Source organism: Opisthocomus hoazin, chromosome 2 (genome assembly GCF_030867145.1).
Source record: "Opisthocomus hoazin isolate bOpiHoa1 chromosome 2, bOpiHoa1.hap1, whole genome shotgun sequence".
In the NCBI taxonomy this organism is placed as follows: Eukaryota; Metazoa; Chordata; class Aves; order Opisthocomiformes; family Opisthocomidae; genus Opisthocomus; species Opisthocomus hoazin.
The window spans coordinates 16,835,106-16,861,665 of record NC_134415.1 but is presented as its reverse complement, the minus strand read 5'-3'; the positions used below and the strand labels follow the sequence as shown (position 1 = coordinate 16,861,665).

Sequence of the window (26,560 nt, the reverse complement as noted above, 5' to 3'; positions counted from 1 at the left end):
CAATTATCAGGAACTGGTACTGAGATTTCAAAAAGCCCAACAAAAAGTATGCCTGTGCAGCTCCAGCTTCCTCAGATCTTATATTTGACAGGAGCAGTCTTTCTTGCGTGCTCCAGAGCTGGCCATAAGCATCACACAAGGGACTGCTCCACAGAGGGAACTCCCAAACCAAAACAAAATCCTGGTGGAGGGTGAACAAAAGTCAGTGTCTTCCACATGGAGAGGGGAGAAGGAACCACAGGGCTAAGCTACCACGTAAAAGTTACACAGTAAGGGCAAGGCCTGCAACTGCAGCCAGAGAACCACCATGAGGTGAAGGCTTCATACTAAGTGACTGGATAGGGGTTCAAGCCTAGGCTTGGCTGGAGATTGCCTGGGATAAGCCACTGTGGTGACAGTGCCTGCTTTTACAGTAGGAACAGAAAGCTGTAGGAACAGAATTACTGAGCAGCGATGCTATAGAAATACCCATGGCAGGAGGTGTGAGAGTACGATGCAGCTTCTGGTAGCACAGAGCAGGCAAAAGGCAAGCTAGCTGCTGCCAGCTAAACTGGGTATGCCCAGCATCCTACACAATTCATGAGTTGCAGTTGCTCCTAGACTTGGGGTAGAGATAATTTATTAGACTTTTCTGCATTAAAACCTGACAGGCAGTATAAAAACTTTTTACTGTATTTAAAAACACTGATTCTTTAAAAACACTGATTCTTTAAAAACACTGATTCTTTAAAAACTCCCAACACAGCTGGGAGTTAAGGAGGTAAGCGCTTAAAGAAAAAATCTAAAGTTCTTGTCACACCTTCTCTGGGTCGTTTTGCACTAGATCCTGCTGGAGTCTTGGGCTTGTTCTTTGCCTTTGCAGGGGACCTGGAAGCTGCAGCCTTTGGGCTGGGAGCTGCTGCTGGAGCCGTGGAAGTGCTGGGCTCCAGGAAAGAGTTTTGCAGCTCTAGAGCAAAGTGGTAGTCCATGTGCTCTGGGAACTCCCACACCAGCACGAGCTGGCCACACTTCTCACAGTGCTGCTGGTCCCCTGGTGAGGGAGGAGGGAGCGGGGCAAGCTCAGGAGAGGGTGGCAAATTCTGCTCATTTCCCTCCACAGCTGGCTCTAATTTCAGGAGGTTTCTGGAGCTGGGTGGAGTTGAGGGTGTTTGTGTAGCATCAGACAGCGACTTCTCAGAGTGAGGCCTCTTGTAAGCAGTAGGGCTCCCATCTCGGGGACTCCGCTTCACAGGGGACTCCAGGTCACACTGTGCAGAGGCAACTCCAACACCGCCTCTCTCTTGGTGCTCTGGGGAACTGGGCAGCGGTGACTCTGCAGCGGTAACAGCTGTCAGGCTGGTTGCTGCTGCTGTCGGTGACTGCTGCCTTTCTGCTGCCTTTTGGAAGAAGGACTCAATAGCATTAGCTGGCTTCTGCCTAAGCTCTTTTCTTGGGCTCCTGAAGAACTTGACCCTGGGCCTCCTGGAAGAAGTGGTGTTTTGGCTGGTGGTGGCAGTGTCACCAGGCTGGGTATTGCTTGTCAGGAAGGTGGCGATGCCTGCAGAGAGGTGCGTGGCAGGCTTGGAGAACTTGCTTGCCGACAGAAGCACCGATATGAGCGGTGGAGACCTGCAAAAGCCAGACCAACATCAACTCAGACACCAGCCTGGGAAGCAAGAAGTCTTTTGAGGTAAGACTTTAAGCAACACAAAATGTTCACAGGCAGGGGACAGGGGAACTGCAGTCCAGGTATCTGGCAAGGGGTGGGAGAGATGCTCCCTCTGACAAAACGTTAGTATTGCTGTCTCCAGAACAGAGTCTTACAGATACAGCAGGCTGCGTTGGGCAGAGCAGAAAGCCTCTTCCCAGAACAGCATTTCCCAAAGGAAAGGGCACTGGAGCACAGGCAGCTGGCTGCCAGCCTGGATTTTCCATCCACCACAGGCCGGAGCTGCTGGGAGGTTCCCAGGCAAGGTGAGAGGGCCTTAAGGGAGCAGCAGCCTTGTTGGAGCCTAACAGGCAGGACCCTGCCGTAACTGTGCCTCAGCCTTCACTGGAGAGCAGAAGGAAAAAAGAAAGTAATGTTGAATATGGGAGCTGTGCCCCTCAGTTTTCCTTCCTGCCCCAACGGCCTCCTCCCAAAAAGCACCTCTGTTGTTAGGGGAGGAGAGCAAGGCTTCCAGCTGGCTTCTCCAGCTGGACACCCTCCTGCCAGTAGCTCCAAGTACAGAAGTGTCTCGCCAGATGTGGGGCTAGGAAGAGGCCAGGCTCTCACAGCTGTCCTACTGCTAATAAGCAGAGGTCACTGCGCTCGTGCTGGGGATCGCTTTTCCTGCCAGTCAGCATAATACTCTCGCTCCTTTCTGTCGGGTCCCCGGCTCGTCCTGCACCTCCTGCAGCAGAACAGCCCCCGACAGGGATGCGAACCCCTCCCACACTCACCAGGCCGCCTGGTGAGCCCCAGCCACGTTGCAGTTCTGGATGAGGGCAAAGGCATCGTTGCACATCTTCTGGGCATCGTAGCGGGACAGAGCGCAGAAGCGCGACACCTGGGTGTCTCCTGGCATGCGGATGACCACCATCAGCTGCTTGGCCACTCGGTGGTTCTGCAGAGAGAAGAGGTGGCTGTGTTTCAAGCGACACCTGCAGGGAAGAGCAGGAAAGGCCGAGGAGACCACCTCACTGCTCGGAGCCCTGCACTATCAGGTACCACCTCCCGATGACGCCGTGTGACAGACGGCAGCTTGTCCTGCCCGGCCTGATCTCCAAGGGATGAGTGCAGGACAGCAAGTGCTCATACAGCTGTGCCACACCGGGTGGGAAGTAGTCAGTCCTTGCTCTCCTTTAAAGGCAGCTGTGCACCTTTTCTTGGCCCCCCCCTGCAGCGATGAAGCTAGTGGATAAACGTCACCCTGGCCTGCAGTCTACCATCCAGATCTGAGCCCATCGCCTCCCGTCACAGTCCACAGCACAGGCAGAGCTGCATCAGCAAAGGGAGCAGCAGTGCACCAGGATGAAGGTGCAGTGGCTTTCAGGTCCCAGCATCCTACAGCATGGGACAAGGACCATCCTTAGCCCTGCAGTGTTCTGGGGCAAAAACCATCCTTCCTGGCCAGGCTCCTGCACACCTCTTTGCTGGGGACACCTCAGCACACAGGCAGACATCTGAGGACGAGCAGATTTCCTCCCCACCACGCACCGCCCTCGGCCTCCTGCAAACAGCTCACGGTGCAAACGTGCTGCGTGCCTTCCTGGAGGCCAGCAGGGCTAACGCTGTCCCCGTGCCTCCCCTCCTTACCTGGCTCCTGTCCTTGGTCAGTCTGGATTCCAGCTCCAAGGCCAGCTGCAGGAGCCAGTGTTGCACCTGAACAAAATAGTGGTAACAGACAGGTCGGGCCACTGCTCACAGCACTGCCACCGGGCCAGAGCAAGGCTCCGCACGCCAGGGGATGCTGGAGGGGGTCAGACTGGAACGGACACAGGCTGTCACAAGGCCCCAGATCTGGAGTACTCCTGGAGAAACAGGTGAGGATCCAATGCCGGAGGCAAGGCATTGTGGATACCATACAAGTCCTGCAGCATTACCGCCAGACTTCTGGGTCCCCTGCGCTGGATGTCTCTTTATCTCTCCCTACAGCTCTGTGGGAACCTCTCCCCAGCTAACAGGTACGGTGCATTGTCCCTCTTTCCTTGGGCTAGTTACCTTCTTTCTAGCAACCAAGCCCTTGAAGCTTGGCACCGTGAGTACCTTTCGAACAACACAGGCCCACAGCTTTGCTTGTGGAAATTACAATAAGGTTGGACCTCTCTGTGCAGTTCATTGATGCATTTCTGTCAAACAGGGATTTCCCTAATTTCTGGGGCCCAAACCTCCTTCCACTGAGCCCCAAGGCTAAGTTTGTGGGCACCAGGACACAGAAAAGCAGCCATTTTGCAAGCTAGTCTCAGCTTTCAGTCTTCTCATCTTCTCCTGTGCAAAGGCCAAGCCTTGTGCTAGATATAGGCTTCTACCTCCTTCTGCGTGGCCAGGGCTGTCCTCCCAGGGAAGTTCTTGCTGCAGCCAATGGACTGGGGCAGGTACCGGTTTTTGACAGGTTCATCTTCAATTCCTCTGCACAAGTCATAGAGCCAGGACCTGAAAGCCACAGAAGAAGCATGAGGTGAAGGCAGCCACAGACAGGTAGGCATCACTGGGCAGCAAGTCAGCCTTCTGCTGAGCCATGCTTTCAGCTCTGTGCAAGCTGTGACACTGCCTCTCATCCCCAGCTCTGCAGCTGCAGCTGAAGAGGCAGGCTTCCTTCAGGCCACAATGGCCTGTCAGCACAGCTCCTCCGCCTCTTCTCCTGAAGTGGCAACAGTTCACCAGTCTGCAGGGCACCCCAGCCACTGCTCTGGGCCCAGAGTGGTGTTTCAGGCTCCAGCCCAGCCTTGCAATTTCCTCTGTAATGAGGCTGTCAAGCCTGCGTGCTTCCCAGCCTGCAGGGAGCCCTTCCACAGCTTGGCCCCATCCTTAGACACCGCAGAGGAAGGCAGAGGAGCTGGCTGACAGGCAAAACATTATTCTGGGGAGGGTGCCTGGGAGCAGGTGAGACTGGAAACCTGTTTGTGGGCCTGCCAGACCAATGCTTCTCAAAGACGTCACTCAAGTTTTACCTTCCAACCTTCCTAATCGCAGCAGAATAATCTGTGACCGAAAGGAAGTCTCAGCTCCTGCCAAGAGCCACGTTGTGGCGAGTAGTTTATCATTACCCAGTTTTGTCTCCAAAGTGAGTCTGGAGCTCTGTCTCGCTGAACTGTGTCAGCTCCCCAATGTACTCCACTCCCAGGATGTCTGTGATGGCAGTGCCAAGCTTGCCTCCCAGGTTACGGCTATGGCAGAGAGACAAAGAAAAAGAGAAAACACAGATGAAGCATCATGTTGAGAGTCTGACAAGTCTTCTTGCAGCAGCTGTCCCTAGATCAGGACAGTGGGACAGCCAAAAGCAGTCAGGAACTAGCAGAACAAAGGGGAACACTTGGTACGTAACAGCTCTTCTGCTCGTAGTAGGACACACAGGGGTTGCAGTGGGAACTGCTCCTTGGCTCACCCAGTTTCAGTGCTCCCTCAACTGCAACTTCAAAACATGATCCCAAACCATGCTCTGAAGAATGCCTCACACCCCCTCTCCTTGCCTCCTCCTACACAGACAGGACCCTTCCGCACACACCCCCCTCTCCATCCCTGCTGAGACACTGAAGGTAGAGAGCAGCAGTGCAGGTCTGGAGAGCAGGACCCGGGATCCGTTCCTCTGGAGCAGCAGTGCTGGTAACTCTTTCCTACACCAGGAAAAGTACTTGTGCACAATGTGGATGCTCAAAACCAAACCACATCTGCTCCGTGGGAGGACAGCTCTGTCACTCACATTGGGGCACAGCTGTGGCCTCCTTGCCCACAGCTGCTCCTGGCTTACGCCTATGCACCCCAGCAGTCGTGCTGAGTGCAGCTCTACCCAGGCAAAGGCTGCCCATAGGATGCTAGTGGGATCATTAAGTGTGGTTCCCTCACGGGCAGGGCTGCAGCTCCCAAGCGTGCTCCTCCTGAACTGTTGCTCACAGCTGTGAGGGACTACTGGCAGGATTTCCTCTCCAATTCTTACAAGCATTGATGAGCAGTTACTGCGGAGCTGAAAGCCTTTGCTGGCTCCTATCAATTAGCATCAAATTGCTCTCTGTTGAGGTGGCCAGAACAGTTTCCTACCCCCAAGTCACTTTAGTTCTGCTCACACAAGCAACAATGACAAACCGACAGGAGCAAGCACCACAACAATGAAGACAAACAGGACTCTCTTCCTGATAAAAGCCTGGATTGTAGAAGCACAGCACCAGCATTCTGAATACAGAGTAGCTCACCCCGAGCCCCAAGCTGCGCAAAAGCAGGCAGCTCCCCAGTACTTACATATTGCCGACGGGCAGTTGGCTGAAGAGCTGCGGGACAAATCGCGAAGCTACTAGCGTCTGGCGGTTGGGCTTGTTTAACCCACAGGCCAGTTTTGCCAGCGTCTGTAACACAGAAGAGGGTGGAAACCCTGTTATTACAAACTTTGCACTGACTTTATTGTGACTAACGGCTTGTGCTGTATCACCTCTAAGGGCTGCCTTTGGAATAGCTGCCAGGAAGGATGTGCAGGTTGCACCGTTGCTCGCTCCCAGCAGTACCCACCTTGGGACTTGGCATGTACTGGTGGGCACTCCAAAAGCACTGCTGCTTCCAGACTTCTAGCGCTGCAAGGGGCTGGAGTCCTGCTCCAGGCAGCTTAGGGGACCTGGGTCTATCACCTGTTCTGGCTGGCTTAGTTTTCCGTCAGGCAAGCATGCTAGAGAGCTTCCAGAGCATCCCCATAATCCTCCCCAGGCTATGTCTCTCACTACATCTTGCTCCGTCATCTTCTGTGTTTGTCTTGCTTTTTCTCAATGCCACTGTTTTAATCTTCTCTCTGCAAGGCCCACAGCAGCATAATGCTGCAAAATGCAGAATTGCTAGCCTGGAAGGGATGTTCTCTAGCCTATCTGCTACACAGCTTCCCCTGCCACTCTAATCTACCCCAGGATCAAGAATACGCAGACCAGCTTGAAACACGTTTAGCTGGTGTTTGGGGTTTTTTAGAACAAGTCTGATAATTTCCTCTTTCACTGCTTTACCACACATCCTATAACTAAGCACAATTTCTTTCCTGCCTATTGAGCTATGATCTTTATTAACAGACTGTTTTACAGCCTTACATACGTTCTCACTCTTTTCTAGACAAAGCAGATCCCTTTCCTCCAACTTTTCATATCCAGTCATTCTCCAGATGTCCAATTACTGTTATTCTTGTTTCACTGGAGACTCTTCCAAGTTCACCCACACTATTCATAAAATGAAGTGCTGCAAGCTGAACCAATCACTAAGACTTCATGGGGAGAAATAATTTACTTTTTCTGACACTTTCTCTAATCTGCACGTACTGAAACAGGATTTGTCATTTCTAAAAGAGCACTCGTATTACTGACTCATCCTGCTGCTCGTCCACGATCACTCCAGGCTACTTTCCAACTTATTGCGACTTAGCCAAAAGCCTGCTGGTTGCTTTTTTCCTATAAACCACAAAAACACTCAGTGAGGAGCATAAGAAGCACTGCTTGGTGATTTCAGACTGATTCTGGGCTTTTACACAGCCAGAATTTTCAGCTCTAATTTCATCTCCCAGAACTCTCCCAGCCCAGGCCCTGAGCCCCATCTGTGCTGAGCATCACCTGAATTCCTACAGCTCTTCCTTCTCTATAGACTTTGGTGAAAATATTGGCTCTTAGCAGACCTCAAACTGATCACGCCCAGGATCCCACTCTAAACATGCCAATTTGAGTGCAACTCACTGAACAAAATCAGTACAAAAACCAGTAAGATTTTCTTCAGCTAGATGCACGCCCTTCAGAGAACCTCAGCCACGTTGTGTTTTGGTAAGGTGTCATCCTCAGCTTATGCAACTCAGGGTGAGGTGCGTTGGAAACCTTAAGGTCAGCACCTCACATCCGCAGTTTCCCCTGTGCATTAGGCCACTTATACTGTCAGAGAGGGCACAGAAATGAGTTTGGCACGAGTGGTTCTTGATAAAACCATGCTGTTACTCTCCAGGTGCTTCCAAGTAGCTCATTCAATTATTTAGTCTCATTTATCCTCTGGGCTCCTGGTGTACCCTAATGAGTTAGCTTGCTAGGAAGAAAAGTCCCTCAGGTAGGGTTTCCTTTAGAAAAAACATGAGCTTAAAGCAGGAAACCTCCACCCTGAGTTTTAGGCAACAGTGGCTTTAGCCAGGGAATGGTTTTTACTGACACAAATTCCCAGCGACTCGGAAGAAGAAGAATACCAGTTTGGGGCACTGAGGCGAGTCGGGTTGCTTCTCCTCTCTCTGGTCACTCAGGCTTTGCCGCTGCTGGGCACGCTCCGGGTGATGCTCAGCCAGCTGCTGAGAGCAGCCCCCGGAGCACTCCATGCGTGACAGCAGCTGCAGAAGCAAACGGCCTTTGATGCTGCAGCTACAGAGGGCTTCCTGAGGGGTGAAATGCAGCGCGGTTTACGGAGAGCACCCAGCGCTCCTTTCCTTCTTTGCAGAAATGGTTTGTACTCACTGAGGTGAGCTGGCTGTGGAAACACTGTAGCGTGTTCTGCACAGCCACTGGTAGGCTCTGGCAACCTCTGCATTGTGATTGCTGGTACTGATGTACAGTTCTTCAGGGACAGCACAATACATCATGATTTCCTTACCCCCTTTTAAAAAAAAAAAGAACGCTGGCATAGAAAATGGAAGCTGGGAGAAGCTGCTAGGAATAGCAGGGATGCTCTGTTATTCTTGATTAAAGAGAGCAAAAAGGCAAACTCAACATCCCTTCCACTGGAAACTCCTACACCACTGATCTTCCTCAGTTGGCTCATTTATGCCTCGCAGTCTGCTACAGTTTCAAGGTGAGCCCGTACAGAACTAGCTCCACCACCTGCGTACAGCTGGTAATACTTCCAGTTGTTTCTGCAGCAGTCTAAGATGAAATTTATCTTCTTTAAATTCCAAAGCATCCATCTAGTCTTTATCCTTTTCTACTTTCAGTGAGAGCCTGCATTTTAAAAGCCGTAACTGTGCAGATAAGCCCTTTTTGCGAAGAAGGAACGGAGTGCTGGGTGCTCTCCGTAAACCGCGCTGCATTTCACCCCTCAGGAAGCCCTCTGTAGCTGCAGCATCAAAGGCCGTTTGCTTCTGCAGCTGCTGTCACGCACGGAGTGCTCCGGCGGCTGCTCTCAGCAGCTGGCTGAGCATCACCCAGAGCGTGCCCAGCAGCGGCAAAGCCTGAGTGACCAGAGAGAGGAGAAGCAACCCGACTCGCCTCAGTGCCCCAAACTGGTATTCTTCTTCCTCCGAGTCGCTGGGAATTTGTGTCAGTAAAAACCATTCCCTGGCTAAAGCCACTGTTGCCCAAAGCTCACGGTGGAGATTTCCTGCTTTAAGCTCTCATTTTTTCCTGAAGAAAACTCTCCCAGGGGACTTAAAACCCTTTTCTTCCTAGTGAGCTAACTCATTACGGTACACCAGGAATCCAGGCAGTAAACTAATTGAGTGCTGACCGCACAGGCCACGTCTCTGGGAAAACAGCTCCTCTCCTTCCCAGATATCCCATCATTTCCCTGAAGGTGCACTCACACATGGCTGCGTTTCCCGCTCAGCTCATCTTCTACAGGAGACCTGGCAGAGCGTGCAGGACAGCGCCTGCAGCACGCTCTGACTGCTGCTCGGAGGAAACCAGGCCGGCGCATTAGCCTCGTACCTTGTTGTGCGAAATCCCGGCTGAGCACCTGAACCCGGTGGCTTCTTCCACGGCCGCCCTCATTTCTTCCACGATCACCGCACCCACGGTCAGCTGCAGGTCGGGGCAATCGGGGTTGTCGAAAGACAGCGACGCCAGCCACTCCTCCAGGCCGCCTTGCCGCAGCTCCTCTAGGAAAAGCGCACACGGGGGGTCAACGGCGGCCAGCTCCCGCTGAGCCCAGCCAAGCGACCGGTGCCATCGGCCGGCCGGGACGGGGAGCGGGCACCTCCGAAGCCACTCACCCTTCCCGCCGGGCTGAGGGCCGGGGCCGCCGGGCAGCCCCTGCACGAAGGTGGTGGGCAGCAGCGCGGCCGCCACGGGTCCGCCCCGCAGGGCCCGCAGCCGCTCCCGCACGCCGCCCGTCAGGTCCAGGTACGCCTCGTCGATGCTGGCCCGCTCGATGGCGGCGAAGCGCGACAGCACCCGCATCACCTCCGCGCTGGCCTCCCGGTACCTGGGCGGGCGGCGGGAAGGGCCTCAGGCGCCGGCCCGCGCGCGGCGGCCCCCCCCGCCCCCGCCCCCCACTCACCTGGTGAGGTCGGCCTTGCCGCGCGCCTGCGGCACGCGCGCCACCGCCAGCTCGGGGCACAGCGCCCGCGCCTCCGTCGCCCACATCCCGCGCGACACGCCGAAGGCGCGCGCCTCGTAGCTCACCGCGATCACCCTGCGAGAGACGGAGAGCGGTGCCGGGTGGGGGGGGCGCGGACTCGCGGGGAGGGGGGCGAGGGGCCCCCGCCGCCGCCCCGCCACCACCTACCCGCCGCCCTGCCACTGGGTGTACTGCACCACGGCGCAGGGCCGGCCGCGCAGCCGCGGGTCCAAGCGCTGCTCCACCTGCATGAAGAAGCAGTCCATGTCCACCAGGGCCACCACACGCTCCCGGCCCCGCGACATCCCCCAGGCGCCGCCGCCTCCCGCCCGACTGACTGACTGACTGACTGCCCGCCCGGGCGCCCGGAGGGATGGCGCGCCCCGCCCCCCGGGGCACGCCGGGAACTGTAGTTCTCGGTAGCGCTCGGCACCGAGGCGCATGCGTTTCCCCCTCTCTCCGCCTCCACCCCCCACGGCACATGCGCAGAGCTGCCGCGGCGCCGCGCGTGCGCCCCGTGCCCGCCGCCCACCCGTCGCCCGTCGGTGGCCGGTGGCGCGGGCCCGCCGCCATGTCCGCCGAGCAGGTGAGCAGCCTCTGCGAGCAGCTGGTGAAGGCGGTGACGGTGATCATGGACCCGGCCTCCACGCAGCGCTACCGCCTGGAGGCGCTCAAGGTACCCGGCCGGGGAGCGGAGGGGAGGCGCCGGGCTCCGGCCACGCGGGTGCCCCGTCCGCACGGTCCCGCTACGGGGAGAGGCGGGGCGGGGCGGGACGGCCCCGGGCAGCCCCCCGAGGCGCCGGCGGCCGGCTGCGGGCGGGGGAAGGCGGCGGGGGCTGCGCCTGCGCGGCGCCGAGGGGGTCGGGCACCCCCCCCACCTTGGCATGCTCCCCTGAGGGACCGGGGCTCCCCCCCCGCCACCTCCCGGTACCGTCGCCCCTGTGTCTGAAGCGCGTGCACCTGTCCCCTGTTCCTTTCCCAGTTCTGCGAGGAGTTCAAGGAGAAGTGTCCCATCTGCGTGCCCTGCGGGCTGAAGCTGGCGGAGAAGACACAGACGGCCATCGTCCGGCACTTCGGCCTGCAGATCTTGGAGCATGTGGTGAAGTAAGGCCCGGCGCCCGGCCGCCCGGGAGCGGCACCAGCCCGCTGCCACGCACACTGCCGCCGGCCCGGGCGCTGCTCCCGCCCCGGGGCCTGCCGGGCCGCTGCCCGGGCCTGGAGAGCCTGCCGTGCAGCGGAGGACGGTTGCTGTCCCGCTCCGTTTCTTTCCTCCTCTGGAAAAGGAGAGGAGGACGCGGCTTTCAGACAGGCTGGGAAGTTTGGTTCGCCTGGCTCTAGGGCGCGTTGACATCGCAGGACGTAAATAAGCACGCTGGGTTATCAGTAGGTCTTTGCCAGGTTTGCTAACAAAGAGGCTTTGTATTAGTTCAGTTCCGAGATTCCTCTCTCTGCCGCCTCTACAGACCTGATGCTTTGTGCTTTTGCTGCTGCTGCTTCTCGTGTCTGTTGGCCTCAGCGGTGCACGCCCATTTGCCAGCAGCAGTTTTAACTCTGGCTTTTCATTAGGGGATCAGGCACTGGCAGAGCCGGTGAGCTGTAGCGTCACTCCCTAGTTTAGGTAAAGAAGCGATGGTTCCTTGAGAATCAAGTTGGAGATCTTTATAATATTTTGACTCGATGTCCCTTTTGTTTCTCTCTTTTTAACTCTTTCAAACAGGTTCCGCTGGAACAATATGCCTCGTCTAGAAAAAGTTTATCTAAAGAACAATGTCATGGGCCTCATATCCAGTGTAAGTACCTTCTACCCCAGACTGTTCTGTGAAACATGATGCTCTCACTTGGAGATAGAAAGTGGGAGTGAAAGGAAAAAAGACTCTGGTTAATTAGCGCAGAGGGCCTGAATTCAATTCTGCATTTCGTTACTTTCTTGCTGTGCATCCCTGGTTCTTCCAGTGCTTTTCTCTGTCTTGTAGTCGGGTCAATAACCATGTCTCCTCACGTGCCAGGAAGTTGTGAGGCTTGTATAATACGTATAAGGTACTTTTTCTTTCCTTAGGAGGAAGTTCAGCAAATATGGATGTTCTTATCCTTTGCAAGAATACTAAAGTCATTATCTTAGTTGTGTTTTCTCTGTCATTGTGATTGCTCTCGTGACCAGGTGACCTCCTTTTGAGCAAAATCCTTTTGGTTCCCAGAGTTTAGTAGTTGTGGGTGCTCGGGAGGGTAGGAGTGTCATCCAAGGTAGCTGGGATCGAGAGCTGCCCAGTGCTGTGTTGTGATTTGTTGGTTTTATTTTTTGTGGTTTAGAATATTTGCAAGCACTGTGCTTCCCACGTCAGAATTATAAATGTCTGGTGTTTTCTGTTTTGTATAACTCTGCCCCTTTTCTGTCGCAGGGAACTCAAAGTATTCTGGAGGAGGAAAGTCACATTAAGGATGTTCTGTCTCGCATTGTGGTGGAGATGATCAAGCGCGAATGGCCGCAGCACTGGCCTGACATGCTGAAGGAGCTGGATACCCTCTCCAAGCAAGGGGTATGAAACACACCTGTCTGTTCTCTTCTGTTTGCTCATAGTATGGGTTTCGGTCTTCCATCACCCTGAGGAAAGCCTAACTCACTCATGGTCAGGTGAGACAGGCTGATGATGGCCTCAAAAGTCCCTGTAAGATTAAGTTATTCTAGGACATGATTTTAGCAGAGACGGCCATCCTCCTCGCTTGTTTTCCCAAGGTGCAGCTTGTATCTTTGTGCATGCTCACTTGCTTTCTACACCTCTGAGCTAGCCCCTAGAGATTTTAGTATTTGAACTGTGCTGATGGAGCGTATTTCATTTTGGGACATCAGGAAACCCAGACGGAACTGGTGATGTTCATCCTCCTACGGCTGGCAGAGGATGTGGTGACTTTTCAAACTCTGCCTACCCAGCGGCGACGAGATATCCAGCAGACCCTCACCCAGAACATGGAGAAGATCTTCAGCTTCCTACTAATTACGCTGCAGCAGAACGTTAACAAGTACAGACGTGTGGTAAGAGCCTCCTTTGCTTGGGTTCAGTCAGTGCTGGAGGCGTTGGGGAACTGGGATACAACTTGCAAGTTGTTGGGGAAGCAAGTGCAGAGACTGTCTGAAATCTGTGGCTGTTGCTGTGGGGCAGGGATCTGCTGTGGCCTTGGAAGCCAGTGCTGATCAGGGAGACTGAACACACAAGGGTGACGGAGTAAGTGTTGATAGTTTGGATTTGTTAGAATAAATGGCTTGAGTGGATGCGTGCCTCATCTGTGCTGCTGGAATGCTCCGCTGACGCTAGGGCTGTATGGCTTAGCAAAACGAGGGTATGGTTGTGGCAGAAATGGGTAGATTTGGGGTAGTTTATGTAGCGCGCGATGGTGAAGAGATACCGTCCTGGGCTCGCATCTGCTCTTATTCTGCAGTGATGTCTTTGTGGTGATGCGCTGAAATACATGAGTTTTTGATGCCCTCGGCATTGCTTCTGGGCCTCTCCGGTCCTTTTCTCCAAGAGCTCAGGTCAGGAAGCCCTTTTTTTGTCAGGCTGTGGTGAGGAATGCTCTTATATTTTTGTGTAAAGAGACTTCTTACCTAGAGTCAGATGTGCAGGTTGGTCAAGATGGATGGTGAAGGCGAGTTTCTACCCCAGTCTGCTCGTGTGAGAAGGAAGTAGATTTGAGAGTGAAGCACAATTGAGAAACCAATCTAGAAATAAGTTGCTTAGGTGTATCTAATCCAGAGTTACACAAAATGTGAAACTGGGAGGCAATGAAATACCCTCTCCTGCCTGACTTATGTTCATTTTCCTCATGCACTGACAGGCTGAACAAAGCCGCCTGTAGAGCAGACAGTTCTCTGTGCAGTTCGTGGTGGTGGGTGGGAGACCCTGGTGCGTTTTGTAGTCTGGTTGAAATGCATTTCCAGGTAAGGTTTGAATTGCAGTGCTTGAGGCTCTGAAGTGTGGCCGCTTCTGCTAACAGTGGAATCTTTCTGATTGGCAAGGTTGGAGCACCCCAGGAACAAGAAGCCCTCACCACTCCACAGGTTAGCAGATCTTTGGGATGTTTGTGCACAGGGTAAATTCTGAGGGTTGGGTGTCCAGTTACCTGTCTGCACACTTGAGACTGGGGGAGATGATGGACGGTTCCTCAAGACCGTATTAATCTTCAGTGCTTAGAAATACGCGGTTCTGGTGTGGTGGCTCACTTGATTGTGACACAGCCCGATAACTTCAAATCACTACAGTGAATACATTGATGGACAGAGTTTCCAAACCAAAACTCTGCAGCGGAGAGAAATGCTTGTGGTGTCCTTGCATCTGAAAAACAAACCAAACCCAAGTGTGTTTGCATTAGTCAAAAAGATGGTGCAAGCAGTGGGTCGCTGCTGTAAAGTGTTGGGAACTGGGAGTCAGGCTGTGAACTCTTGCCCCAGCTCTCTCTCGAGCTGCCTTTCTGACCTTGGGTAAATTACTTACCCCTTTCAGATGTCAATCCCAGTACATAAAAGCCACCAGCATTTTTCAGGATCTGGCTTTTGGATGCAAGGTGCTCTAAAAGCTCAAAACTTTCTTCCTTGGAAGCTTCCAGGAAGCACCAGAATGCCTTTCCTTCTTGTCCCCTGTGTCTCTCTGGTGCCTGCTGACTGGAGCGTCATCTTTTTAACCTGCAATTCAAAATCCTGTTGTCTCACCTGCCAGGGGGCTGTGAGGTGGTGACGATGGCTGCAGCAATGTCCTGAGCTGCGTTGCAGCCGCTTTCACTAGGGAGCTGTTCTGTGAAGCTTCTTCTGGCTGCGTTCTCGAGAATAAGCTTGTCCAGCGGTGGCTGGGTGGAAGTGTGTGCTGTAGCTGCTCACTTACCATCTCTTGTTTTCTTTTTCAGAAGACTGATCTGGCTCAGGAACCAAAGGTGAGTGGAGCTATGCAGGAGTTAGTGCATTACTCATCATTAAGCCCAAGACTGCTTAGAACTAGGCTTTTTCCAGGCTTCGGAGTCTATTACCTTGCAGTTCTCATTTACGGGTGGATTTGTTCACCCATAATACAGACTCCTTGAGGAAAGTGAGGGGTGGCAGTAGAAGGGTCCAATTCTCTCACTCTCTCAGGCTGGTTGCTGGTACTGTTCTTCCAGCGAGTGGATGGCTTTAGGTGGGAGTTGGTGTCTCTCTCTGCCTCTGACCTCTCGCCTCCTCCCTGTTCGCAGGCCCAGGCAAACTGCCGCGTGGGGATAGCAGCGCTCAACACCTTGGCTGGCTACATTGACTGGGTGGCCCTGAGCCACATCACAGCAGACAACTGCAAGCTCTTGGAGATGTTGTGTCTGCTCCTAAATGAGCCTGAGCTCCAAGTAGGAGCAGCAGAGTGTCTCCTGATTGCTGTCAGCAGGAAAGTAAGTTCTTCCTCCTCAGCTCCTCTGGCTCCACTTTGTTTTCCTCCTGTTCTGTATAATTATTCAGATTGAGCAATGATATCTTTGCCCTTTTATTTAAGAAACAAAATTCAAATTTGGCTGCTTATGGTAATGATATTTAGCGTCAATGTCACATAACACATACAGCAACTGTTGGAACCCTCTCCAACTTCTGTGCTGGCTTCTCCTTGCAGTTTTCAAGTTGGAGATCCCCAGTGCCTTTTTTTTCCCCCACTTTCTACAACTGTGAAGTGGGAAATATTGTCACCATCTGTGTCATCTGACAGCTCAGGGAAATGACAGCAGGATCTAAACAGGTGATTGGACCCATACGTTCCCAAGCAGCTTTGTGTCAAGGCTGAGTGTTTATCAGCTGCCTGTAAGTGACTAGCTGGTCTGCTGTGAAGAAGAGGTAATGTCTCAGGATCAGGTTTTTTCTGTTTAAAGTTCCTGTGGTGGGATTGCTTGGGGAAATTTTTTGACATCAGGACTACCTTAAGTTTTTTGGCAAGTTTTTACTGAAATCGTTTCTGGGCTGTAAGCCCCTCTCTGGATGGAAGGACAGCTGGGGATCTCCTGGTTTCACTTGCAGATGGGGATGAATAGCTATGTTCTGACTGAGGCATTTGATGTATTTTACACATAGGGTAAGCTGGAGGATCGGAAGCCTCTGATGGTCTTATTTGGAGACGTTGCCATGCACTACATTCTCTCTGCTGCCCAGTGAGTACCATCCTGCTGCTGTAATTTCACACAAAACTGTTTTGTAGATGTGATTTGCAAAAGATGTTGCTGCTTACCTGCGGGAAGCTGGGGCTGGGTTAGGAGAGAACAAGACCACATTTTCTTTTGCAAAACCTGAGAAACTGCAAGTGTTTTTAAACCCCATAATTGAAGGACAAAGTGGTGTAAATATCACGGCTTCCCCAGCTTTCTCTTTTAGCCTGAAAATGATCAGGAGGGACTCCTTCAGAGAGGTGATTTCGGAGGGTTTAGATGCCAGTAAGGCAGTACTTCTTGATAATAGCAAAGAAAATCGCACTGCAATAAAATCAAATTGCTCTAGTGCTCTTTTTATATACAAGATGGATAGCGGTGTGCCTGTTACCTGCAGCGTGAGTAACTGTGACCCTGTTTTTCCTCCTCCTCTCATTCACAGGACAGCAGATGGAGAAGGCCTGGTGGAGAAGCACTATGTTTTCTTGAAGAGACTTTGCCAAGTTTTGTGTGCATTGGGCAGCCAGCTATGTGCGTTGCTAGTAAGTCTCTACTAATACCAGCAGCAACCCTGGCAAGGCTAGTTTTTAGGGCTGAGCATGAGGCAACCCTGATCTAAGGAAGGACCGGGGTTCTCTCTGCACATTTGGTAGCCGTAGGGTTCTCTCCACACATTTGGAAAAGGCAGAAATGTCCCTGCTTGCAAGTGGGGTGACTGTGTCCTGCCAAGTTACCGGAATGTAGAATGGAGGGATCCTAACTGATTCCAGGCCTCTGCTGTCATCAAGAATCATCTCCTATAACCTCTGTAAAATGCTGAAACTTCATGGAAAATTGGTCAATTTTCTTGCTATCTGCTGCTGCAGAAAAACTACTCCAGGAAATTGCTCTTTTGTTGGAAGCCTTTTAAATTTCCATATTAAAAATAACTCAGAGTATACCTGCTTGTTCTTCTACCAAGATTCTCTCAAGCTGAAAAAAGAAACAGATTTTGTTCCTGCTGTTTGTCTTTCTGATGCTTTGTGTCAATGTTGAGATGAAGATGGACATTGATACTTTGCATGCCGTGCTGGCTGCTGAATTCCCGCTCCCTCCATGCAGCACAGTGCTTCTACAGTAAAGAAGGCAGGCTTCTTGAGGGATGCTGTTCATGGGGAGGCTGAGGCAGCCAGCCTGTGCAAGATGAAGCAAATCCTCACATGGAGGGAAAAAAAAAAAACAAACACACACGTTTGAGAATTTACCCCTAAAAAGAAAGGGCAGCAAACAAAGGGTGTGTTATTACTTTCAGTGACTTCACTTGCTGTCAGGCAGTGGGAGCTGTTAAGTCTGTAATGACTCAAATCCCCATCTCATTACTTCCTCTCAGCCAGATTCACTTGAGAGAGGCAGCACTGAGCTGTACAGCTCCAGAACAGGGAGCTTGAGGGCACCAGATCATGTTATAGTTAGTGAGGAGCAGCAAAACCTTGAATTTATGGCTCTGGGCAAAACTTACTTTCCTGACAAATTCCCCAGAAAGTTATTGGTGAGAGATGTCCGTGCGTCAAGTGCAGGAAACCTTTGGAGGAATGGGAGTGAAGTCATCTGGGTGTATTTGCTTGTAATTGCTCCACTTCAGTACTGCTGAGTGGTTTGACCCAACAGGAGCAAAACTGTGACTCATGGCAGCAGCAGTTATGAATTTGGTTTTAATGGAACTCCGGTATCTGAGAAGTCACCCTTTTCTCTTGAGTGAGGGTGGTGCCGTCTCCAGCACCCCCAGGCTGGTCAGCAGAACTTGCTGCTCCTCGGGCTGTACTGGTTTCAGAAAAAATCAGTTCTTCAGTGTTTCTGTCTCTGCTCCCTTCCTGTCCAAGGGCTTGGGTGTAGTGCTCCTGCTTTACCCAGAGGCACAGCACTTGTGAGACCCGCATGACATAGAGTTGGTATTTTGTCTAAAATTGTTTGTCTTCCTGATAGGGCTCAGATTCTGATGTGGAAATGCCAGCCAACTTTGGAAAATACCTCGTCTCATTTTTAGCCTTCACAACCCATCCCAGCCAGGTATGTAAAGGGCTGAAAGTCCCGTGTGTGTCTGTGTAAGAACATGTGAATGCATAATGGAGACTGCAGAACTTTGGCTGCCAGATACTGCTCTCCAGATGCTCCATTTCAGCTGAAGACCTGGAAGGCAGAGTGGTTTCTCCTCCATTACCACCCCGCTAGGAGCAGTGCCTGACACAGAGGTGCTGAGTAGAAAGTGCAGAATTTGCAGTCAGCCCTAGTATTTACTTGGAGACTTTTGCATTCTGGAAGTTCAGGTTGTGTCTGCAAGGTGCCTTGGTCTCAACCAAACAACGTAATTTGCTATTGCCTTCCGATAGCAACACTTTTCTCCATTCTCCCCCCCCAGTTTCTGCGCTCTTCCACCCAAATCACATGGGGAGCCCTCTTTCGGCATGAAGTTTTGTCTCGCGACCCATTGTTGCTGGCCATGATTCCCAAGTATCTCCGTGCATCGATGACCAACCTAGTGAAGGTATGTGGGAACTGTGGCCAGAGAGGTGTGAGAAGGTGCCTCAGTGAACATGGCCTGTGGATTGCGGGGAAGAAACTACTTTGTGATGGAGTCTGCCAGAGACGTGACCTCCAGGTCGCTGAGCAAACAGCTCTGTGTCCACATTTCACTGTCTGCTCCTTGCCTTCAGTCTTCATCTCCTTGAAGCTGGTGTTAGCTGTGGTTGGTGACCTCTCTTCCTGACCTTGTCTGTTCTGTCTCCAGGTGGGCTTTCCCTCTAAAACGGACAACCCCAGTTGTGAATACTCCCGCTTTGATTTTGACAGTGATGAGGACTTCAATGCCTTCTTCAACTGTAAGTTGCCATCACCCTGTGTGGGTGCTGTTACCTGTGCCTTTCCTGTTACTTTCAGTTGTTGGCTGAGCTTGGAGCCTAGCATGTTGGCTTGGCAGCTTCCATTTATGTCTTGACTCTTTCAGCCTGGATCTTGGAGTTAAATTAATTTAGGATTTTCCTGTGGCAGCACAGGCATTTCATTCTACTTACTTTTTACTATTGTACCAAGACTAAAGGAAACCAGCAAACAGGAAACGCTGGATATTAATAATTTTTTTTTCTTTCTTTTTGCATTCTACTTCCGGAAACCAAGGTTGATCCTCACTGGCTGGTATAGTTTGATACTCAGTTGGTGGCTGGGAGGATATGCTTAATAAATGACTTAAACTCTTGCTTTTTACGTTCATGTTTGAAGATTTTAAGTGTTGCATTTTTTATTGCTTATTAGGTAGTTTATTTATTTACTCACTGTAATAAATCTAATTGGGTGGAAATCAAAAAGCCAAGTGCACAAAGCCAGAATTTGGAATAGTTTTAGGGGCTTAAATTACATTGAAGGTATTACATACATAATAAAATAAAACTGATTTGAAACACAAAATAAAATTACTTGATAAAATAACTTTTTTAAACAATGCAAGTTGCATCTGTAGTCAGCAAAACTGATTCTTTTGTGTAGTTATGTGCTGGAGTATTCTGGAATAAATTCCTTTGCTTTTATCTTTGAAATTGAAAACAAGACTTCTTTGGGTTTTTTGAGTTCACCTTAGTTTGTCAGCTAGAATCTGAACTCTGTTAAGTTGAATAATCTAGAAAAAGTGTGTTTAGCTGAAGTAAGTGGTAGTTACCTGGCACTGTTCAGAGCAGGGTGGCAATAAACTGAGTGGCAGGTGCTCTCTATTAACCCCACTCCCCCCCAGCATGGGAAGGAAAAAAAGGAGGAAAAGGGAGAGAGACTTACAAATTGAATATAAAAACAGCTTTACTAATAACACTAAGAATATTAATAATAAAAGAAATAAAACAAAACATACAAAACCCATGCCGAGTTTCCCAGGTGCTGAGGCGTCCGTGTCCTGCCAGCAGCTGCTGGGCAGCACCAGGAAGTCCTGGGCTGCACTGGGCAGTAGGCAGGAACTGGACTCAGGAATGCACAGATCGGAATCTGGATCAGGAACGCAGGCAAGTCAAGGAGCAGGGTCCTCTTCAGAAGCTGGCCATGGGTGAAGAGAGTGAGACCCTCGTGATCCCCCAGCTTTAAACCAAGTATGATGTGCATGGCATGGAATACCGCGTTGGTCAGGATCGGGTCACCTGTCCTGTCTGCCCCTCCCCGCAAGTGCGACCCTTTACAACTCCTCACCTGTGGGACCTAAGAGGTCTGTTGGTGACCTTGGCTGCTATAGTAGGAATTATAAACAGGGGCCTTTTCCTGCATTCCTTTCGTACCATTAGCTCAGTAAAACATGAACGTTAGGTGTTACCAGCTTTGGAGCAGGCACTGTAAAATATGCAGCCAACTTCAGAAAAATGCAGTTACTTAGAAGAACTTCGCTGTAAGGAAGATTCACTCAAAGAGAACTGATTCTGTTTTAACCAAAACCGGGACATTTTTTAATGCTGGTTTTCTATCAATATCTCGGGATGCTTTGTAAGCAGCAAACGTGTATAGTTTGAAGAATCGTTTCAATGAAAAATAGAGCCTTAATTGTAGTAAATCTGTGTTTAGCATAGATTTTCATAATTCATATTGCATGGTAATTGCACTTCTTTTTATGTTAATCCATCATTTTTTAGTCCACTTAAATCACTTCAGAACCTGCCCGTTCTGTTACAGCTAGTTTACTGACTGTATGTCTGAGCTTACTACACAGCTATTGCCAGAGCAGCAGTCCGTAATGTTCCCAGGTCTGCAAAGCTGCAGGTGAGCTTTGGGGAAGGGAGCATTTGCAGCATCAGGTTGTTGCATGCTGTCTGATTCTTCACTGCAGCTTTCCGAGCCCAGCAAGGAGAGGTGATGAGGATGGCTTGTCGTCTGGACCCTCGAACTGGCTTCCAAATGGCCGGTGAATGGCTGAAGTACCAGCTCACAGCTCCTGTTGATGCTGGACCTATGAACTGTAAGTTATCTGAAAAAAAAAAAAAAGGATGTGGGATTTGTTTTTTAATTCAAGCCAAGAAGAAACTTCTTTGCCTTTTTGTTTTATTTTATTTTATGGGGGAGCCAAGACTCAGCACCAGGTTTTCAGGCTTTTAAGGTCTTTGCAAGTTAAAAGCAAAATCAAATCAAACCCACCCCACCCCCGATTTAACCTTTTGCAGTCTGCCTATGGAATAGCTAATGTAAAGGCCCTGGCTCCTCCTTTCCCTTCTCCATATGTCTCTGCAAAACAGATGCAGCTTTCCCTGTGATACAATTTTTACAATTTTACAATTATTTGGGCCTTGTTATCTCCTTAACATACTTTTTTTGTCCAGAGAAGTTCTGCCTGTCTGGCAAATCCCTCTGTCAGTCACCTCGCTTTCCTCCTGTGAAGGAGGGCCACTTGGTGCTCTGCAGAGTCACACTGAGGGCAGTCCTGCCTGCAGTGCTGAGCCTGGGCACGTGGTCTCCCTCCTTTTCCATTCTGTGATTTGTTGGTGTTGCTCCCTATAATATCTCAAAAGTCAGACTTATGTCTCAGGAGCCTTCACTTGAATGAGGCAAATCATACGGGAGTACCTAAATTGCTCCCAGCGCATCCCTGCCAGGCATCCGCAGGGAGAGCTGCGTGACCAAAATCCTCTTGAGTGCTAAGAGGTTGCAGCACAGGAGTTATCAGCCTGCTGTTGTGCACGCGGGGAGGAGCGTGGTGAGAACTCCAGTGTTCTCTTCCTTTCAGCTAAGACAGGCGAAGGGCTCTGCTCCATCTTCTCTCCATCCTTTGTGCAGTGGGATGCCATGACCTTCTTCTCAGAGAGCGTCATCAGCCAGATGTTTCGAACCCTGGATAAAGACGTATGTGTATCAGATGCGCTTGCTGCTCTGCTGGCTTGTTCTGGGTTGACATGAGTGGTTTTTTTCAGTTATGTTGGCCTTAAAAAGTTTGTACTAACTGGTTACCTCCATGCAAAAACCCAGATTGTTTGGTGACTGATTCTCATGAGGGGAGTAGTGACCCTTTTTTGGAGTAAGCCACCCTCGTAGTGGCTTACTCTCAGGCAGGCCTTGGTTCTGGGCACTACGCCATGAGGAGTCACAGGGGAGCACTCAGGTGGCATGCTTTGACATAGTGCCATGCTAGAGGAAAAAAGGACTGCTTAAGTGGGAATTTCCTAAGTTTATTCTTTTTAATTCTCCTCTGATTAATTTTTTTTTTTAACTTTTAACTAAATGACATAAATTAATGCTCAGGGAGTAGGAGATCAGAAGCAATTTCTCTGCTTTTTGCTCAACAGCAGGCGAATCAGAAATAAAGCATTTTTTCTCAGTCTGATGTAGACTGACTTGATTTTTTTGTTAGATGAGGCTGCTCATGCACTTTAGTTCATCATTCTGATCACAGTAGAATAATTATATGGGTTGGTATAGTTGGTTAAGCATGGGATCTGTTGGACAGAATCAAGAGAAGAATTGGGAGCCAAACTGAGAGCAAATTTGCATTTCCTGGAGGTGCAAGCAATAGTACGGGGACTTGAGACTGACATCTCAAGACTGCCCTACCAACAGTGGCAATGCTGCTGTCCGTTTTGCCTCGGCACGTGCACATAGCATACAGTTAAACTGAGGTTTGTAGTGCTTTGCTTTCTACTTTGAGAACAGCTGTGTTCAGCTGAGAGGCCTGATGTGACAGCAGCAGCTCTGTGTCGTAGCTCTAGGAGTTGTAGGATGCGTGCTAAAGGCTGAAGTACCGACTGTTGCCTCCTTTTTTCTTCCCTTCTTTCCCTTTGCTGCCTTTGTAGGAAATCCCGGTGAAAGATGGCATAGATCTACTGCAGCTTGTCCTTAATTTTGAAACAAAGGATCCTCTCATCCTGTCCTGTGTGCTCACCAATGTCTCTGCTCTCTTCCCGTTTGTCACTTACCGACCAGAATACCTCCCACAAGTACTTGCCAAGGTAGGTACTTGCAGGCCATGCTAAAATCAGATAGGCTTTTTGTGGTGAAAGGCGTTTTTTCTAAACTGCAGGAGTTAATCCTCTTGGCGTTACTGTCAGGAAAAGACTGCCCTTTGTGTTGAAGATGGGCAAAACTGAGACTGAGTCTTGTTACAGAAGAAACAATGTCAGATAACACTAATTTTGCCGTTTCTAGCCTTAAATATTAGCATGAAGTGCACACTCTGGCCAATAAACACCTTGTTTTCTTTCAAGGCCTTGTTGTGCTGATGATTCATCTTTCAACTTAGTCAAGGGTTCTTACCTGACTTTAATGAAATTGCACTAGTCTTATGTTCTATTCCTTGAGCTCAAAACACACATGAGTGCTAGATATTAACAAATGATGTGAGTTTTTGGATTTTTCCTCCCTTTTCTCACAGCTGTTTGCTTCAGTTACATTTGAAGTTATAGAAGAAAGTAAGGTACGTCTGAATTATTGTCTACTAATGAGCTATAATAGTTGGATCCAATCATATTCTGTTTGAGAGCGTGCTGAGTCTGAAGACTCCACTGTGGCAGGCTTCTCGAATATAGTCCTCCTGGACAGGACTGGGAAGTCTGGATGTAACTGATCTCTTCTTGGTTAACATAGCCTAATAAGCTTTGGCACACAAGCTTAGGCAGCCACAGGCATGGTCTAAGGCCAGTGCACTTAGTCTCCCAGTCTATGCTGGCCTTCCTAAGAGTGAAATCCCTTCGTTAGGTGTGGGTATTCTTCAGTAGCTGGTATATGTGGCTGTCAAGCTTGGCTGTAAAGCTGCCAGCTACCTAGGGAGTGCTTGGAGTCTTGAAATAGTGAGTAAGATCCATGGCATCCTTGCTCCTGGAGTACAGCTTTTTTGAACGTCAGCTTCTTGACTTGGCTGCTGCTCCAGAGGAAATTTGGTTGTTGCATGATTGTTTGGGGGTGGGGGCTGTGGAAATGTTTTTTTGATCTGTACTCAACAGTGCAGAAAACTGTATGTAATGCATTTGTCTCTTCAAGATACCCTGCATTTTTCTGAACTTTTGTTTTGTTGCATTGAAGTTTGTTGTGTCTGTCCAGGCTCCTAGAACTCGAGCAGTGAAGAATGTGAGAAGGCATGCATGCTCTTCAATCATAAAGATGTGTCGGGATTACCCTCAGCTTGTCCTGGTATGTAAATTCAACTCTATCATGAAGAGTCTTGCCTCAGTTTCAGCTGGATTTTGAGACCTTCAGTTTCCTTGGCTACAGCCTCTGTTTTTCTTCCAAGAAACATTCCTGCTGCACAAATGGCAAAGTGTTTTATTCCCTGTACCTCCCTTCTCCTCCCCCCGCCCCTCTCTTGAAAAATTTTCTGCCTGAAGAGTTGAATTATGAAGTGATGAGTTCAGTGCAAAAGGGATGAGGAGGAGGATACAAGCAGCATTAGATCAGTTTTATGAAAATGTGTGCTGAATTTCCATTTTGTCACTTGTGGTGGTCTCAGTTGCTTCTTTAGCTGAAGACGCTAGCAATGACTAATCTCCAGACTCTCTTCTGTTACTTAACAGAGTGTAGGAGCAAGAGGAGAGTATTTATTATCTGGATTAGCTTGAGGAGACTATTAAAAACAAACACGTTTAAAATCCATGAGCTGGTGTTTTGTTTGGTTGTGCTGAATTAAACAGCCTGCATGCAACATGTGTACCTCCAAATTCCTTTCTATAACGGCGTTTGTGTGGAGTGGCTCTAGGATTATGGGAGCACCATAAGACATGGCTAGTTTAAACAAAGACATTTTTTGAGGATGCTAATTTAATGTAATTTAGGGGTTCCAGTCTGCGTTCTGCAATAGCTGCTAAGCAGTTGTGGGTTTGTCTTTGTCCCACTTTACTGGTCCTTGAACTACAGTGCTGTCTTCCCATGGCCAGCCAGACATCCTCACTGGAAGTGCCAAGGGCCCAGAACTGCCCCAAAAGATGTTCAGATGACTTTGCTGAAGGGGATGGTTGCTAATACTTACAGAAAGTTACGGGAAGATGTGGTTGTGACTAGAGTGGGAAGAAACTCAGCCATTCCTGTGGAGATAGTGATAACTTTATGCATTGTTATTAACCTAGTTGTGAGCAAAGAGGTGGAAGAGCCCTAAGTCTGGCACTTGAGAGCCAAGGGAGTGAGGTACTTTCTGTGAGCAAATAAAAGCACCAGAACTATTGGGAGGTGTTACACTGCTGTGAGGGATATGACTGCCTATAAGAGAGAGGTTTCCACTGCTTATTTCAGTCATTGTAGAGACTAAAGTAGACTGGATGCAGGATGGTGATAGAGGGGTAGGAAAAAAAGAAGTTCTTTTAGACTGGACGTTCAGAGAAACTTGAGACTGAGAAGGAGATGGCTATGTAGAGAAAAGGTAACTTAGGCTTGCTCTTCCAGCTGTTCTGTGTAGTACAGTACACCCCAGCTCTGCCTCCCCCAGCGGCCCTCCTCCTCACCAAATGCATGACGCTCTTCCACTTGGATGTGTTTTCTAGCCAAACTTTGAGATGTTGTACAACCACGTGAAGCAGCTGCTCTCCAATGAGCTACTTCTGACGCAGATGGAGAAGTGTGCTCTTATGGAGGCCCTCGTCCTCATCAGCAACCAGTTCAAGGACTACGAGCGGCAGAAAAGTTTCCTGGAGGAGCTCATGGCTCCTGTTGCTGGCTTATGGCTCTCCCCAGAGATGCAGAGGTATTGGTCATTGTTCTGAGCTTTGAGCTGGAGATGCTGCAGAGGTAGTGTCGTGCCAAATAAGGGAATGTGCAAACCAAATGAGGGTGGTGGGGTACCTTGTGACCTCCTGTGCTCTGGGCAGTCATTGTGGTAATAGCTCTCCTGCAGTCCAGAAACTGCCACCTGAGTCTAAATGCTGGTTGTTGAAAAATGCTAGGTGAGAGTTGTTTAAGGTCATAGAAGAATGCTTCTCAGCGTGCTCAAAGCATGTGCCGAGAATGAGAAATAAAAGATGTCTTTATTCATCTCCAGGAGAAGCTAGGAAGCTGAGCTCTCCTTGCTAAAGCTGAGGTGTCCTGCAGCCCTGGGCAGCTGGGCATGCACAAGAGTTTTCCCAGCAGGGCTGTCTTCATAAGAGATTCAAAGGGTTTAGGTCTTTATGGCCCAGAAGAACTGGAGATGTTTGGAGAGTGCACACATCTCTGGTGCTTTTTATCACGTTCCCACATACAGTGTGGAGCACTAGCTAGTCTTGCTAGGCTGCTGTGTATTTGTTAAGAAGATGTTTATTGCCAGTCCAAAGCTCTACTCATTCCCAAGTACAAACAATAACCCCGTTGCTGTCTTTTGCTGCTGCCAGAGTCCTCTCGGATCCTGAAGCCTTTATCTCCTACGTGGGTGCAGACAACAAAATTGCTGATCCAGTCTTGGAAGATCCTAGTGGCCTGAACCGCTCTAGAGTGAGTATCATTACCAGGGGAGCTGTAATCCTTAGTGAGATGGGACCTGCCTTCTTCTGTTCCCCATTTCTGTTGTGGTTACACAAAAGATCTCTCCTCATCATCTACTTC

At 50.1% G+C, this 26,560-nt stretch overlaps 2 protein-coding genes across 6 annotated transcripts in view; one reads left to right on the top strand and one right to left on the bottom strand.

Moving 5' to 3' along the window:
• Positions 1-602: 602 nt before the first annotated feature.
• POLH (DNA polymerase eta) lies at positions 603-10,246 on the bottom strand. Of its 2 annotated transcripts, XM_075445679.1 has the most exons (10): positions 10,109-10,246; positions 9,881-10,015; positions 9,594-9,805; positions 9,310-9,479; positions 5,915-6,018; positions 4,729-4,848; positions 3,991-4,114; positions 3,278-3,343; positions 2,422-2,585; positions 603-1,608 (listed from the first exon to the last, which is right to left on the bottom strand). In XM_075445679.1, the coding sequence occupies exons 1-10, from the start codon at positions 10,243-10,245 to the stop codon at positions 753-755; spliced, it is 2,088 nt and encodes a 695-aa protein (XP_075301794.1). In that variant the 5' UTR covers position 10,246; the 3' UTR covers positions 603-752. The 2 variants fall into 2 exon arrangements, with proteins under 2 accessions (XP_075301794.1, XP_075301784.1); XM_075445669.1 differs by having other exon boundaries at positions 9,310-9,805.
• A 217-nt stretch (positions 10,247-10,463) lies between these two features.
• The window catches only part of XPO5 (exportin 5), a 30,638-nt gene continuing 14,541 nt past the window's right edge, over positions 10,464-26,560 (top strand). Inside the window, exons 1-20 of one of the 4 annotated variants that reach the window (XM_075412754.1) lie at positions 10,464-10,616; positions 10,923-11,044; positions 11,658-11,730; positions 12,337-12,474; positions 12,786-12,968; positions 13,950-13,991; positions 14,831-14,857; positions 15,152-15,337; positions 16,005-16,081; positions 16,518-16,617; positions 18,038-18,121; positions 18,471-18,596; positions 18,840-18,930; positions 20,904-21,032; positions 21,795-21,910; positions 22,855-23,010; positions 23,433-23,474; positions 24,098-24,187; positions 25,528-25,727; positions 26,350-26,449. In XM_075412754.1, coding sequence (XP_075268869.1) covers positions 10,512-10,616; positions 10,923-11,044; positions 11,658-11,730; positions 12,337-12,474; positions 12,786-12,968; positions 13,950-13,991; positions 14,831-14,857; positions 15,152-15,337; positions 16,005-16,081; positions 16,518-16,617; positions 18,038-18,121; positions 18,471-18,596; positions 18,840-18,930; positions 20,904-21,032; positions 21,795-21,910; positions 22,855-23,010; positions 23,433-23,474; positions 24,098-24,187; positions 25,528-25,727; positions 26,350-26,449 — 2,187 coding nt within the window. In that variant the 5' untranslated portion in view covers positions 10,464-10,511. Of the gene's footprint in view, positions 10,617-10,922; positions 11,045-11,657; positions 11,731-12,336; positions 12,475-12,785; positions 12,969-13,949; positions 13,992-14,830; positions 14,858-15,151; positions 15,338-16,004; positions 16,082-16,517; positions 16,618-18,037; positions 18,122-18,470; positions 18,597-18,839; positions 18,931-20,903; positions 21,033-21,794; positions 21,911-22,854; positions 23,011-23,432; positions 23,475-24,079; positions 24,188-25,527; positions 25,728-26,349; positions 26,450-26,560 lie in introns of all 4 variants that reach the window. The other 3 variants (XM_075412753.1, XM_075412756.1, XM_075412755.1) reach the window with 3 other exon arrangements.